General features: G+C 38.8%; 1 protein-coding gene and 1 long non-coding RNA gene across 2 annotated transcripts in view; one reads left to right on the top strand and one right to left on the bottom strand.

The window, feature by feature from the left end:
• LOC123974343 overlaps positions 1 to 4,330 on the bottom strand; it is a 5,855-nt gene extending 1,525 nt beyond the window's left edge. The window contains exon 1 of the long non-coding RNA XR_006825828.1: positions 4,001 to 4,330. This is a non-coding gene — a long non-coding RNA (uncharacterized LOC123974343). The remainder of the gene's footprint in view (positions 1 to 4,000) is intronic.
• Positions 2,824 to 14,006, top strand: si:dkey-91i10.3 (cytochrome P450). Its single transcript, XM_046054970.1, has 9 exons — positions 2,824 to 3,191; positions 4,016 to 4,206; positions 5,732 to 5,931; positions 6,972 to 7,169; positions 8,411 to 8,574; positions 8,843 to 9,009; positions 9,492 to 9,573; positions 11,510 to 11,716; positions 12,889 to 14,006. Exons 1-9 carry the CDS (start codon positions 2,931 to 2,933, stop codon positions 13,027 to 13,029), a joined length of 1,611 nt encoding a protein of 536 aa, XP_045910926.1. The 5' UTR covers positions 2,824 to 2,930; the 3' UTR covers positions 13,030 to 14,006.
• Positions 14,007 to 17,192: the final 3,186 nt, after the last annotated feature.

The raw sequence follows: 17,192 nt of genomic DNA on the forward strand, positions 1-17,192 counted from the left end.
TCACGCTGTGAACCCATGAGTGAAGCCGCCGGGCCGCCTCAGCGGCCGCAGGGCCCGCGCCACGGGGAAAACACATCCGGCCATCCTCGGAAAGAGAGCCATGCTGTACCTCAGTACCCGCACGGAAAGGGCTTCGCAACGGGCGCAGGCAGCCCCCTCGAGAGCTGCCCGTGCGTGCTCCATCCCCAAACATGAGACACACATCTCATGAGAATCTCCATCCGTGATGTACCGAGGGCAAGAAAAAAACACACCTTCTGTACATCTGGTTGCCGGACGTGCTGGTAGACTTTTTCTTCAGGTAAGACATACTGCTTGTAGGACTGGAGCTTTCTTCAAACAACATACAGAGCGCCTGCTGAATAGAAAAAAGCTAATGATGAGTGTGTACAGGTGTGCTTTATACTCCTCCGGTTATTCCGTCACACCTTACCGTTCTAGCAACAGGCCAATAGGATTGGAGTGATTTCATTCACGTTCAGACCTGCTTCGCCTAGAGGCGTTCCCATAGTGTCGTAACCGACGCAGTCTCTCGTTCCCTCGAAGGGGAACTACTGTTCACTCAGTCATCGAGCAAAGTCTGTAGAAGACTGTCTGAAGACCGTGAGATGGATCTGGAAAAAGTTCAAATGTGAACCTCAGCTATATATTTTGAATACTATTCATTTTGTTGTTTGCATGTTTTTAATGTGCACAATGTCTTTCTTTGCCATTTCCAGCCATGGCCATTTAGGAAAGTTTGATGCTTTTCAGATGCTTTTGTTTGTTTGTCATGTTTGAATTTGCAGCGCCACCCACAAGCTGTCTTTTGAGAATGGTTAACAGTTAAAAAGATTCATTAGAAATTACAAAAAATTATTAAATGTAACAAGTTAAATTAGTTTGATAAAGTAATTGAAATAGTTACACTAGTATTACATTTTAAATAGGGCAACCTGTAATCGGTGACCTATCACATTTCCAAAGTAACCTTCCCACCACTGCCACCAACAAAAACACCTTCACTGGGTGAAAATTTAGAAACAGTTTTGTCTTTCAGAAAATGGGAACAACATAACTGTGCAATGCAGCTTTTGCTTGCCAGCTATAAAAGTCCTGTCACTATCCAAGGACTTGACTTTTTATTTAAAGAAACTTGTTATTTAAAGAAACACTTACAGGACCACGGCTACGCAAAAATCCAGTAGGCTAATGTTAATGTTAATTAGCTAACGTTACCTAACCTAAATGCTCTCTTATTGCTGTTTCTTTTCTCTTGTCTTTATTTACATATATGCCATTGAGGTAATCCAAAAGTAATGGAAAGTAATCAGGTTAGCCTACATTACTTTAATTTTGTGATACTTGGATTAGATTAGGCTACTAAATAAATTTTAACATAATAACAGGTAATTAGTAAATGTATCAGAGTACATTTTAAAAGTAACCCTCCCAACCCTGGTGACAATGTGACCTGATGCACTGGGGTGTAGTCAGCTAAAATGGGACGCTTTTTTGGTAGGCCTAAATTACTTTGTCCTCTAAGTCATTTACCAAAAAGTGGCTGACTATGTCTGACTAAATCAAATAAGCATGAGATCTGAGATGAGAAGATATTTTTTAAAATTGGCATGGGTCTTTTAAACATTTTTTGTTAAAAGAATGTGAAAAATGTATAATTGTTTTAGAATTATGAGAGTTTGAGTTAGCAGGTACATTAGCAGGTTCCCCCTGGCCCATTTTACCTGAACTCAGTTAAAATGGGCCAGCTGTTCAGGTTAAATGTAAAGAGAGCAACACAGTAATTTGAGCTGAAATAATTGTATTTTTTATCAGTAAACTGACATTATTGTCTTTGGAGTGCCACAGTAACAACACTGTAAATACATTTCATGCAATAAAAAGTTGAACAAACATTTCATTTAAAGATGATTGTGCGACCATGATCATGTTGTATGGCTGTGTGCTTCTTATTTTATGCGTAAAGTAATTTAAAAATATTGTTTAGATTTTGCATGAATATATGTATAGACTTATGAAGCTGTTTTGCACCCTTAATTTTTGTGTGTAACTTCTGTGTAAGAGTGTGTATGCACGTGACCCATTTTAAATTAAAGTTGTTAAAATTACTAGTCAAGTTCACTTACCATACGATTTCTGATGTTGGCCTACTTCATGTAAGTATTTGGACCATATTAGGCTGTTATGATGATGGCCCATTTTAGCTGACTCCACAGTCTAAGATGATAAACTTTGTCATTTAATCATTTATATTATCCAAGGTGGGTTAAAATCACGGGCAATTTATCTGAAGATACTTGAAGACGCTCTGCTTCTCATCCAAGAACCATTAGGCTACTAAAGTCAGAAATGTTCAAATATTTGTATAGTCAATTTAGCATTTAACGTCAATGGGTCAACATTTTGAACAAAACTTATGAAGGCGCAGCAGGCCTATCTCAAGATTTGATCCATAATATTTAAAATAACGCACATAACAACAGAATAAGGTGAAACTACATGACAAGATAGCTGTCTACACAGAAAACCACGTGGAGGGGAAATGCTGATTATTGTAAATGCAGCTAACTATCGATCTGGTTTTATATTAAGCTCGTACTTATTAAAGAAGTTAACCCTAATTTAAGTAGGCCTATATTATTATTATTATTATATGTTAGTAATCAGCTTTATTACTCTTGGGCTATGGCTTCTCTTAACTAACTGCACCACATTATCAACAGCTGTGTTTAAATTTGTAACTGAAGTTTATGACAGTATCAAAGTCCACAGTGCAGCTCAGAAGGGATTGGATAGGCGGTAGGCTGGGCTGTGTGCAAACAAGTAGCCATTATCAGCAGCATTCACATCGGAGGAGAATTACTGGCCGGCTCCTTCACTCCTGTTTGAACTTCAGACACTGCAGAAAACAGGCGGCTAATACGGTTAAAATGTTCAGAAGATCGCTGGTAAACATTGGACTGCGAGTGAACCGCCAACAACTTGAAGGGATTCAGAGTGTGACCGAGGGACTGAATCCAGTGAAGTATGGAGACGTCCGCCGCCGCGACTCATCTACCACCACCACCACCTCCGTGATGGGTGACAACGTTAAACTGAAAACGATGGACGATTTAAGCGGGCCAAGTTTCATGTATACCTTATACTGGCTTTTTGTAAAGGGGTATCTGCAAACGGCGCAACAAATGCAAGTAAGTGGGATGAGAAGGCGAAATCACCGATTCTCTGGTGATGACTGAAATGCGCAGTCATGACTCGTGCACTGATTTTTGTTGCAAGACAGCTTATCTTTCCATCCAGACAGCTTGGGTTTTGTGCGCATTCATTCCTTGACCCCAGTACAATGGAGACTTAATGTTATTTGTGCTGGTGGCAGCATTGAGAAATGGAAAAAAAAAACCTATGGATATTGCATGACAATCAATCACAGCAAGTTGTAAATGGGACACTGTTTCTGGAAAGACAAGCTGCTGCTGAATGTTTGAAATGTTTTTTTATTCCATTCACCTTCAATACAAAACCAAAACTATCTGTAGGGATATAATGAAGAATGTTTAGGTCCTGCTTAAAGTACACACAACACCCTGTGTATTTGTCTGAAATACTCTGATCAAAGACCAAAGAGTTATTAAGAAATGAGCTGGGACTTAATGGGATTACACACATGGACTGTTTCTGTCACAATGCTTCAGTCAGTGCCAGCTACAGGATTTCCAAAACATCACAAATACACCTAAAAAAGCACAAGTGATTTTATTACATTCTACTGAGGCACTTTGTCTTCTTCTTGTCTTTTATGAAAACAGAAGCTAGTGAAATGTTATTTTTTCTATGATTTGGGTGAACTGAACCTTTAACATTGTAGCCATATAATGTGAAAGACTGATGTTGATCATATTCTGATTGTACTTGCTAACTGATTGTGTTGTAAAAATCCAGTTGTTTCATGATTTTAGCGCATTGAACATCCAGTAACCAAATAAATAACTCATTAACTTACATTGTTTGCTCAAAGATTGAGCACAGCAAGATCTACGGTCCTCTGTGGAAGTCATCATATGGCCCTCTGGTCGTGGTGAACGTGGCCAGCGCTGATCTCATAGAGCAGGTTCTGAGGCAGGAGGGGAGACACCCAGTACGGACGGACATGCCCCACTGGAGGGAGTACAGAGAGCTCAAGAACAAGGCCCACGGACCCCTGACAGAGTAAGTGAAACCCCTCTTTAGATCCCCTAGCTTTACATTCGTTTCTATGTCCCAAATCCATACAGGATTCTAATTCTAAGCAGGTTTTGTGTACGTAGTATGCTCCCAGTGGAAAAAAAAGTATCAAAGTGTAGTATTTTTTAGACAGTGTGCTTGCCAAATAACACTTCACTTTTCAGTGTGCTGGCAATGGACCCTGTTTTCCCACAATACAATGTATAAAGAAAATGGAGGACCTGCAAATAGCTAGTATGGAAAAAAATCATGGTCAATCAATTTAAAGTCATAATAGTAATAAAGTTATGTAGTATGAATTGGGACACAGCACACTTCTCCAGAGGAGGAACCCATAGACAGTTGTGCACTTACAGAAGAACTGATGTAAAGCAGTATTGAGTATAGAGGGTGTTGTATGCTGTGCAAGTTGTAATAACAACACCTTGAACCATATTGGGCCATATAGACCAAATTGACTTGATTTGACCTGCCACACAGTAAACCTGGGGACAGGTACAGAGGAGCTCTGTTTGGTTTCTTGAGAATAGCCTTCTTTTTCATCTGTAACTATATTTGTGGATGCAGCACACATTATACTCAATAACACACACCTTTAAACAAGTTTAAAACACACCTAAAATATATAATACAGGCAATATGCATATAGGACCACAACGCCTTAAAGGATGGTTCCCATTTTGTCAAGCGTGTATTAAATATGCCGATATGCACATTGAAATAGTGATTAGTCAATGTAACTGTTCCTCCTGTCCATACTGGCTGTGAACAAATCCTTTCCTTACACGACTCTAATGTAAGAAATTGGGGAGGAAACAATGTCCCAGGAAACAAATTTGGTAATAAAGACTTTTCCTTTGGCTAAGTTAAGTAGTGGTTAATATCATAATGTACTGTACAACCTAATAAATAATCTGATTTAAGAGACAAAGTCAGCTATTTAAGTTCTAGGGAAACATAGTTCTAGGGTAACTAATGTATTCAGTTGCTGTGTGCTTTGTACGTGATGTGTACTTAGAGGTGACAGTCGATAAGTTAAGTGCACAAGTCAGTCTGGGCCCGCAGCTCATTTTTCAACTTATTATTCAGATATGGCTTCATAACAAATCTTTACTTCCTCCTAGGTGCCAGTCACCCTAGTCCGACCCAAACAGCCACAAGGAACATTAAGTCTGACAGGAAAAACCGAATACTTGCGCCAGTATTCGGTTTTTCCTGCCAGACTTGTTGTGTCACCATGCGTCATGGTGAACGCTGTGTTAGACAGCCCTGTACTCTGAGAGTCAAACTCACCTCCCTCATCAGGAAGATATGTTAATTAGGGATGTAAACAAGAGTACAAAAAGCCAAATGTACCACATTTCCACAAAAAAGTTCCCAGTGAAAACAAATGCAGGCCTGCCTTTCTCTGGCCACAAGCTGATGTAAACCCTTTTAAAGTTAGAACAACTAAAGGGGTTGTTTAAGTTTGACTATTGTAAGTATTAAACAACTTAATCCTCATTTATAGAATGGGTGCCAACTGGCAGCGCATCCGCAGCATCCTGAATCCTCGGATGCTGAAGCCCAAACACGTCTCCTCCTACACTAACACCATCAATGAGGTGGTGACAGACTTCATTGACAGAGTGGACTTTCTGAGGGAAACCAACGGCCAGGGAGTCATGGTCAATGACTTGACAGGAGAACTCTACAAATTTTCTTTTGAAGGTCAGCAGAGAACAAAAAAATGAAATATTTTCAATAACTGTGGAAACTAATCTTTTAGATCAGTAATATAGAAGTAACTTAATTCTGATATTAACTTTTTACATCTTTTTTTTAGCAAATTACATATTATATGTAAAACACATAGTAGAGGGAACAGTGTCCTTGACCCTTTCACTATTGCAGTCCTTTGCAGCTCTGTTACTTCATCTAGCTTGGCCTTGGCAGTTGATTAGATACTGTGAGATAAAATGTGGGTTTGATCCTAGTACCTTATAAGATTACAAAGGTAGGTTCAGACCTGGTTTTACAGGGGTTTATGTGCGGACAGATCCAGGCTAGCTGTTTCACCCAGTTTCCAAGTCTGTGAGCCAAGCTAAGCTAACTGGCTGGTGTTGTTTGTTGCTTCAAATGTAATGGACAGACATGGCAGGTGCATCTCCTCAAACTCTTGAAGATTGAAGTAAGCGTACTTCCCAAAATGCAGAACCATTCCTTTAAACACCACTCAGCTTGTCAAATGATTCACTTACTTTTGTCCACATACTGTTGTGTACTAGGACAGTTCTTCTGCTTAATACTACAGCCTACAATGAGGTACATTGTAGGTACATACATGTACATAATGGGTACATATACCTATAACAGTTTGGGGAAGATTCCTTGCTGTTTCATCATGACAATGCTCTCTTATCTTGTTACTGCACAAAGGCAGGTCCATAAAGAATTTTGTTTAGTTTGGTGTGGAAGAACTTAACTGGCCTGCACAGACCCCTGACTTCAACCCCACCTACCACCTTTTGGATGAACTGAAACACTGACTGTGAGCCAGGCATTATCAACCAACATCAGTGTTGGACTTCACTAAATTTCTTGATAAATCAGTGAAAATCCCTGCAGCCAGGTTTCAAAATGTGGTGGAAAGTCTGAAATCCAAAGAGTGGCAGATGTTATAGCAGCAGATAAATGCCCATGATTTTGGAATGACATGTTCAACAATAACTTATGAATGTCTGTATAATAATAAACAAATTTTAATGCAGGGATTTCTTCAGTGTTGTTTGAGACCCGTATGGGCTGCATGGATGAGGTGGTGCCTGAGGAAACCCAAAAGTTCATCATCTCCGTGGGGGAAATGTTCCGGCTTTCCCCAATCGTCATCCTCTTCCCCAAGTCCACCTGGCCTTACCTTCCTTACTGGAAACAGTTTGTGTCAGTCTGGGACCATCTCTTTAAAGTCGGTGAGCAACCTTAGTTTCAAACAGTGAAGTGTTCGTTTTCGCCCATTGTATGACAATTTCACATACCATGTCGATTTTTTGTACTTCTATGTCTCAGGCATTATAAATGCAATTTGATACTTAAATAATGAAATAGTTAAAAAAACAAAAACAATACACCATGTTTTCAACCATGTGGAATACTACATACTAATACATTGAACAAAGTCCTGCGTGTAATGCTGAGAGAAATATTGCAGACACAAAGTTTCTACAATTCATGCACGTGTTCCTGAGCCTGCTTCTTGATTTTCATACAGAAATAGTGGAAACCATAGTTTCAAGTATACATGATTTGCAATTAAGGAGTTAAAACTTGCAAACACACTGGTAAGTAAACAAGATTTAGAGTCTGGCCAAACAATCAGTTCCAACTTTCAGCACATCACAGTTGTTGATACCAGGTGGCAGTCAAATAGTACTAAAGTTTAATGCTCACTCCTGTTACTATTGAAGTTGCCTTGTCATAAAGATCTTTGGAAGCAATTGTGCTGAGATGAAACTGTTTATAAAGAAATTAATCTGTATCTAGCTGAAATTATATTCTGTGATTGTCAAATGCACAAATGTGATCATAAAACCCCTAAGTGGCTCATAAAACCCAATCAATTCACCATTTGAATGGCAGCCTGAGCCCCAAAGAAACGCACTTTCATTCTGGATTTGCCTCGAGCCCTGGTAGTGTTAGTGTTGTGGATCACTCAACATCCATTTCACTGCCACTCCCAATTACTGATTGGTGTCATAAAAATGTTACACAGGCTTCATGGCCATTTTTCAGGTTGCATTAGCAAAACATTTCAAGGACCCTAGACTCTGGTGACTCCCTCAAAGGACAAAGTCCACCTCACAGGCCATGCCGCCGTTATTCCACATCAGTGTCTGAACAAGAACCCTCACAGTGTGTTTCTTTTACCATGTAGTGGTCAAATATATCCCCATTACTGGTTGTTTTCATAAAAACTTGCTTGAGCTCAGGCTTTATAGCAAATTTTTAAGTTGCATTATCAAATCATTTTAAGCACCCTAGACTCTGGTGACTCCCTCAAAGGACAAAGTCTGCCTATATTCTTAGTCAGTGTCTGAACAAGATCCGTCATAGTGCTTTTCTTTCACCATGTAGTAGGCAAAAGTGTCATGCCCTCCTCCTCTTAGTGGTGGTCCTCCCATGAGAAATAAAAGATTTTTCTCTTGTATCTCAGCTGAAGAGTTGGTGCAGAAGAAAATGGAGGAGATCCAGGAGAAAGTGCACTTGGACCAGAACGTAGAGGGAGCGTACCTCACACACCTGCTGCTCAGTGATCAGATGACGGTCACTGAGATCCTGGGCAGCATCACAGAACTCCTGCTGGCAGGTGTCGACACAGTGAGTAGATCCAGTGTGTGTGCACTCTGTGGAAGGAAGGGGTTTAGTGTACAGTAGTTTCCTACATTTAGACGCGTCACGGCTTAAATGTAACAATGTATGCACAATGCCTCTTTGTAACTAAACATATAACCTCTGAAATGATGAAACAGCAGTTTCTCCACAACTTTCACTTGTCTACCAAATATATTCCTTTTCTAACCTAGACATCTGTCCTCTGAAAAAATCAATAAAACAGAATATAAGTGTGTGTTCGTCTCTGTTGCAGACCTCCAACACTATCTCATGGTCTCTGTACCAACTGGCAAAGGAGCCAGAGATCCAAGAACAGTTGTACCAGGAAGTGATACGTGTTTGCCCAGGAGATAAGGTGCCAAGCAGTGATGACATCGCTCAGATGCCGTACCTGAAGGCCATCATCAGAGAGACGCTACGGTTAGAGGGATTCTGTCATGTTTATCAACATATTATATCAATATATGACACCTGATTGAGGAGCTGTAGGGTCTTTCAGTGACCAGGAGTTTGTTTGGTTGTTTGAAGTATGTTCATAACATCACCTGAGGTGCAAACTGGGGACACCTATCTTTTAACTAGACAAATAAAAATATTGAAATATTATATGATAATGTAATGTGAATGCCAGCTACACTTGCTACACAGGTTTATCATTACAAATGTCTAGTGAAACAATGTCTCATTCTCATTGCACACTATAATAATCTTTAGTCAACTGTGCAAGCACTTTGACACATTGTGTCAAGTGTTGTGCAAATAGAGACAAGCTAGACAATAAAACTATTCATATGTCAACAAAACAATTAATGAACAGTACTTGATGTCCTAGATTTGCAACAAATAATCGTTGCTTTTTCTGAACAAACAATAAATGTTTCACTGTGTTCCGTGGTCTTCAGGCTGTATCCAGTGGTACCAGGAAATGCCCGTGTCACTGTTGAAAATGAGATTGTGGTGGGAGACCATCTCTTCCCTAAAAAGGTATGACACAAGTCAGACATGACCGGCCCTGAAGTGTTCGTTGGTTGGTGTAAAAATGTGCTGTTCTTAATGTATTCAGTCTGTTTTGGGGGCTTTTTTCTATCTTAGTCATGCAAAATTTGAGCATTCATTAAAAAAATAGACTTTTTTGTTTATACTAGGCATGTGGCACTCAAAAAATACACAATATAGGTTTGAGGGCAAAATGACCACATTATTATTAATATTATTATCACCACCATGTTGTTGTTGTTGTGTTGTTGTTGCCATAATGAAATAAATCTATATTTCAGTTCCATAAAAATATATTTTAGTAGTTATAAAAAAGACATTGTTAAAGAAAGGGCCTGACTAATTGTTTTAATTTAATTTTAGATACATTTGTACTGTGTGTGATTGACCATTTCAGCAGTAATATTAGATTAAATTCAGCTTCATTGGTATTATGCAGAATACAAGTACAAGACAATGAAATGCATCTAACCAGAAATGTAAAAAGGAAAGTAGTATTTACAGATATTTGCAGGTATAAATTAGTACTAAACTTGAGTGATGCTTCCTGTATGTACAGTGTCATTGACAGTGGAGTGCAGTATGTATACAGAATAAGTATGTATGTATGTATGTGTATATATAAATAATGTATCAAATATGTTATACATAGAGGTGACGTGGGCAGAGTTGGAAGGGGAGTGTATAGAAAAGGGTTGTTACGTATATACCGACAGAAAATGGATAGTTAGTTGTATGTACAATATAAATAAGTGCAAGAATGAGCAGTGCAAGTACTGAGACAGTGCAGTAATGAGTCCAATAATGCTTAGCGCTGTGATGTGGAGGTATATGCTGGTCTCAGGAAAGAAGCTCTTCCTCAGCCTAAGGTGTGTGCTAACTTGCCTGAAATCCACAATGATCTCCTCGGTTTTCTGGGTGTTAATGGCCAGGTCCCTGTAGGCCGTCACATCGTCCCCTCTGATCTACCTCCGTGGTGTCGTCTGAAAAACTAAGTATGGTGTTAGAACTATGTACAGGAATCTTCAAGCATCCTTCATTCACTCAGTGATATTAATCAAGCAGTGTCACACTGTATTTAATGGCCTGTCTGTGCCCAATTCCACAGTATGTAATATGTAGTGCGCTCACATTGAAAAGGGGACATAAGTACATATACTCTCGTTTTTTTCCCTCTTTTGAGTCCCTCAGTGTTATCCAGAAAGGAAATAGAAGAGCTGCACATTGCTGGAATTAAAACACGCAGCAGGTGGCAGCGAGAAACACCTCAGAAAAACAGCATTAAATATTTATATATCATTTCACTTTTTCTTTTTGAAGTTGCGACAGTTGCAAAGTTGCAGGTTGTCTAATGTCTTTTGCTAGACGTCTTGTTGGGACAACCATAAAATAATACATAGTACTCTACGCTAACTACAAAAACACTATGTAGTATTTGACACATATTGTGTATGGATGACTCCTGTTGTGCAAATGGGTGAGTGTATTACTTATGTTGTGGGGACAAAAAAAATCTGTTTACACACTCACATTATGGAGACCAAATGTAAGTACCCATAATGTAAATCATCACATTTTAAGGTGAAGGTTAGGTTTACATTAAGGTTAGGGTTAAGGGTAGGCAAGTGGGGGTTATGGCTATGTGTTAGGGTAAGTCTACAGGAAATGAATATAAGTCTATGTAAAGTGCCATATAGAAATAGTCCATATATTAGAATGTGGTAAAGAAATTCTTGTAAAGCTGCTGAGTGAAATTAAGAAAATAAGAGGGGCTCCCTCTACAAGTTATTTCCCAATTTTGTGGACATCCAATTTCTGACATTTCTGACTTAAACTTTGGATACTCATTTCATCTCAAGCTAATAATCACAAAGCTATGCCTCAAATTAATTGACTGGTATGTATGTATATTTTACTCTTACAGACTCTGTTCCACCTGTGCCACTATGCTGTGTCCTATGATGAGAATATTTTCCCTGACCCCCACACCTTCCTGCCACAGCGCTGGCTCAGGGTTGCGGAGGAGAAGTCCAAGCCGCACCCATTCGGGTCAGTGCCATTTGGTTTTGGTATCCGGGCGTGTCTGGGAAGACGGGTGGCTGAGCTGGAGATGTATCTCCTCCTTTCCAGGGTAAGAACATCTCATTGTTGTTGCAACCATGGCTTATTGTGAATTTCTGGTTCTTGTAACAGTGTCATTCTTTCGGTTGTTAGACAGTGCTCATGACCATAGGTGAGGGTTGGTAAATACAGTCCGGTAGAACACCTGCTGACTGTACACTAACTTGCCTGTCTTCTCCAAGCCCAAAAAACACATGTATTGTGGAAAGGCAAACTCCGATGATGCCTCTAGTAACCCAGCAAGACTAAAGAGCTGGTCAGCTGGTTTAGGGTTCAACAACTAGGACGGAATCTGCATTGCTCCTCCTGGAAATGAGGTTCGATAGTCGGCTGGAGCCTCCTTTCCAGCACCCTGGCGTAAGCATTCCCAGGGATGCTGAGCAGTGTGATACCCTGGTAATTGGTTTGATCGCCCGTTGTAAAAATAGGAACCACCTCCATGTCCTTGACTTCCACGTGACACTGAAGAGCCCAAGACAGCCCAACAATGTCTATTGGTACTTTAAAGTGCTAATAATACTTTAATTCTTTTACTTAAGTAAGGGTTTGAATGCAGGACTTGTACTTGTATGAGTATTTTCTCAGTGTGATATTACTGCTTTTACTTAAGGAAAGGATCTTAACACCACTGTGTTTAATAAATAGGAAAATTTGCCTTCTGTATTTTTAAATTCTGTTTGTCATGTCAGCAACCCAACACACAACCATAGCCTACCAATGGTACTTTAAGTATTTTTAAAAGCAGCTACTTTTGTGCTTTGACTGACGTAAAAAATATAAATTGAAGACTTCTACTTTTAGTGGAATAATAATTTGTAAAGGGTATCTGTACTTTTACTCAAGTACAGGGTTTGTGTCCTGTGTCCACCACTGGCAAGTAAAACACGTGTTTTTACTCCATGGAAATCAAATCCGCTTGACCTGTAGTAACCATCCAACCAGAGCACAGACGCCTGGCTGCTCTTCTTTTGTTAGTCTTGGCAGTGGGATGGATACAAGCCACAAATCAGTCATCTGACTTTGGACTATCATCTCACCCAAGAACCCCAGTTATATTTCTGTCAGCTGGCGGAAAGTTGGTAATCATTAACTGGAATGTAGACTGTGTCTGCACGTTTGTGCCTCACATAAATAAATATCCTGTCAATAATATAATTTCATGTATTTCTTCTATTTTCTAAGTTGATAAAACGTTATGAGGTGAGGTCGGACCCTGCCGGAACCATAGTCAAGCCAATCACCAGAACTCTGCTTTGCCCTGCTAAACCAATCAATCTGCAGTTTCTGGACAGAAGAGTCCAGCAGGAGGAGCAGAGTGCATGAGTTCCTCTGTGAGCTGTTTGTATTCACACTGTGTTGCCTGCCTGTCACCAAGCAAGTTTATAAAGAATTCACAGGACTGGCTGGAATGCAGTTAATGCAATGGAATAAAATACAAGCTGGTTGAATATGTAATACGTTATACAGTAATGAGTATAATGCTGTATGTACAGAATTTGAATGTTTTTTTTAAATGTAAATACAAACACTTTAACCCACAACACTCATAATAACAGTTTTCCTCTGGGGATTTATTTAGTTTAAGTTCCACAAATGCAATATGTTTTCTCAGTTGTTTGGGGTGTTGCCTTGGAGCAGAGCTTTTCCGCCCTGCCCATTGGGTTCACTGAAAACATAAATTTTTAAAAAGGGTTCTATAAAATATAGTAAATTTTTTTTAATTTAAACAACTTTTCATGTTTCCCCCCCCCCCTGTTTTCCTGTATAAAATGGTGAAGTATGTTAATTAGTTGTATACTAACTTCAAGAATAATATTCTTCGACAAAAAGTATATCGTATTGAGTTTTTGCATGTAATTGTGACAATCAATCAGTTTTATTGACCAAGTGTGTGCACACATACAAAGAAAGTTACTCCAGTTTTAAGTTGCTCTCAATTTCACACAGTTCCACAAACAATTTTCAGCAGAATAGAAATAGACATACAGTTAAATATACGAACAACTAAGCTAAATAAAAATATATACATATACATAGAACTTTTGTGTACATAGGCCTGTAAGTAGGTGAAGAAATTGGTGTATATGTAAATGTGTCTAAAAAGCAACGATGACCAGTAGGTGGTCATATACAGTATATATAGGCAAACATGTCTATGTATATACAGTGTGGGGGATTTATATTTGACAGTGATTATATGTACATCTTGAAGAAGATACGATCATTATAATTACGTTGTTTTGACAAGCAAACCTGTCTCCTGCCACCATGAGAAATAAAATAAACTAAGTTTCTTGTTATGCTGCTCTTTGCCTCCATCTGGTGGTTAAAAATACACCACAGTCCCAGCTTTTATTTTTTGGGGAGAAGGAAGGCATTTGTCTCCCCCCACCCCCACCTTTTAGTTATTTTGCATCAGTGTGTTATTCTCAAGATAAAAAAAAATAGTATTTTCATATTGTGGAAGTTTTCCCAATATAATATGCTCTGCCTTAAAATACAGAGTACATTTTAAAAACTCAACAACTTCTAACCAAAATGTAAATTTATAACTTATAATGTAGATAATTTGCACTACGAGTACTTTCACTTAAGTAAAAGATCTGAATACTTCTTCCACCATTGGCTCTATACGTCTATATGTGATCTGGTATCCCAACACTGCATGGACCGAGTCACATCCCAGTTATTGACAATCACTCATACCAATTACACACACAATATGAAGAAAATGAAAGCAACCCACAGCCAAAATACATAAAATAATATATAAATAAATAAACATAATATGTTTCATGTTTATTAATAATGTTAGATTATTGCCGCAGGCTACCTACGGCAACCTTTTTCTCCTTTCAGGTTTCTTCTTATAACAACATACCAACTTGTCACGTTAGAGCGAGAAATGTTTGTATTAACACGATACATTGGTTTTGTGAAATAGCAAAAAAAGCTTCTTGTAAAAGCAATTTTGATAACAACCAGAAAATATGTCATAATAACATGCAGAATATTTTGTTATAACATAAAAAGATTTTTCTCTCTCAAAAAAACTAAATTTAAACCACACATATAGATAGATATGCTACTATGAACATCCATTTTACTTTTTTTAAGATTCGATTACAGTTCACTGTCATCTATCAGTCTGTGCATACGATCCCATAAAACAAAATTCTCATAACAGTAGTAGTGATATTAGTATTTGTGTCTTGAATGTACAAGTGCCCAGCTCACATGCATACCAAAATAACAAAAACACTGTTGCTTTGGTCTGAAAACAACATAACTTTATGCATCCAAAATTACATTATAAACAAAGAACATTGTCTTCTCTCTCATGACCTACAAAAACTAATTTCTTTGCTGCCTTAGAGCTATGCATGTGGCAAGTCTTCCAATTTCTGTTCATTTGTTATTGTCAATTGTCTTTACAGACCAGTGCTGCCACCTTGTAGACTGTTACTACACTACATTATTTCATTCATTTGTTAAATTATTGAACAGGAATAATGCACATTAATAAACATTATTGAGACTCGCTGGACAGATGTTATAGCTGCCGTGAAATGACTCTGCAATGAGTGTGCTGAGCAGACAGGGCTTTTGCTTATGGACTTGACGTATTGATGACTTACAAGCTCTGACACAGATGGCGGAAAGTACATTTTCTCAAGTACTGCACTTTATTTTTTCTATTTTCTGCTACTTTATACTTCTTCTCTATAACAACTCGGAGGGAATATACCTTTTACTCCACTACTTTTTTTGATACCTTTAGGTACTAGTTACTTTGCATATGCAGATCATTAATAGAAAATATAATCAAATAAATGATGTATTCAAATGGAATGGATAAAGATTAAACTTTGTTGAACCCCTTGAGAAATTCACAAACTACCTGGAAGAATATTTAGTACAACAAATATGCCAATGTACATATAAAAGCATCAATAATTGTAATTCAATAAGATAATAAACCATTCGGCATAATGAGTGCTTTTACTTTTGTACCTTTAAATATATTTTGATGCTAAGGCTTTTCTACACTGTGGCATTGCTACTTTTACTTAACTAACATATCTGAGTATTTCCACCACCACTGACTCCCAGTAGCTGCTCTAAATGTGGTAAATGTTAAATGTGTAGGTCATGACAGCTCGTCACACAACGTGATTACTAAATCGCAAAATTGTCATGACTTATCTAGCTTATAAATTGAAGTCCCTTCTCCCAAGTGACTTCATTTATGAGCCATAACATGAGAGTTTAATCACCAATCCGTATTTCTGTCTTTGAGCAGAGAAATCCTCATCAAGTGCTCGTGTTCTGCATCTGCACTATAATTTGACCTGATGTAATAAAGACAAAATGTTAAAACTTACAAGACCTCTGTTTTCTCCAATCAGAAACATTGCATGATCTGCACATTTCTATTGATTTTACTGTGTTTTTAGGCAATTAGGAGGCTAAAATATTATGCAATAGAACTTACACATAGGCTATATCCTGTTTTTGTCAGTCAAGCAAGAGTCATGTGGAAGAGAACCTCCTCTGAAGGATGGACACCCTTGTGTGCGGTAAACTAATCTATTTCTGTTATACATGTCACAGTCGTCATCAGCAGATGGAGTTTGTAGTCTTGATAACAGGTAGTAATGTAGTACAGAGCGGAGATCATAACCCCTGTCTCTGTTTAGAGACTGAGATCATGTCCTCAGTAGTGTTTCTTTTTACACTACTAACATTTATTTGATTAAGATTTCACATGTGAGGCAATGTTATAGGTTAAACTTCCCAACTGTATTTAAAGAGTTAAAATGAACACACACACACACACACACACACACACACACACACACACACACACACACACACACGTATATATAAAAGTTCAAAGTTGAAAGTAAAAAAATATATATAATCATTTGACAGGGTGGTGGCTATAGTCAAACATTTCTTAGGTGGGTGGGTTGGCACTCAAAGACTTGGACTCATGACCTCAGTAAACCCAAAAGGGCTACAACCTTGGTTTTTGGTGTCGTTGGCTGGCTGCTGGTCAGTGACCTTCAGCCCCTTCAGTGTTGGTGCAGAGACCGGTTTCGGACTGGAGCACAACGACAGCTGAAGTTGACAGCTTCCTTCAGGCTCTATCCGCGGTCCTGACAATGTAGTGTTCCCCGCAGGTGTTGCATGTGATGTCATAAAACGTCTCGGGTTACGTATGTAACCCTGGTTCCCCGAGAAGGGGAACGAGAGACTGCGTCGGTTACGACACTATGGGAACGCCTCTAGGCGAAGCAGGTCTGAACGTGAATGAAATCACTCCAATCCTATTGGCTTGTTGCTAGAACGGTAAGGTGTGACGGAATAACCGGAGGAGTATAAAGCACACCTGTACACACTCATCATTAGCTTAAACTATGAAGCAGGCGCTTCAGGCGGGGAGAGAGGTGCGGCGGGCCGACGCAGTCTCTCGTTCCCCT

The sequence above is a fragment of the Micropterus dolomieu genome, linkage group LG07 (assembly GCF_021292245.1).
Source record: "Micropterus dolomieu isolate WLL.071019.BEF.003 ecotype Adirondacks linkage group LG07, ASM2129224v1, whole genome shotgun sequence".
Taxonomy (NCBI): Eukaryota; Metazoa; Chordata; class Actinopteri; order Centrarchiformes; family Centrarchidae; genus Micropterus; species Micropterus dolomieu.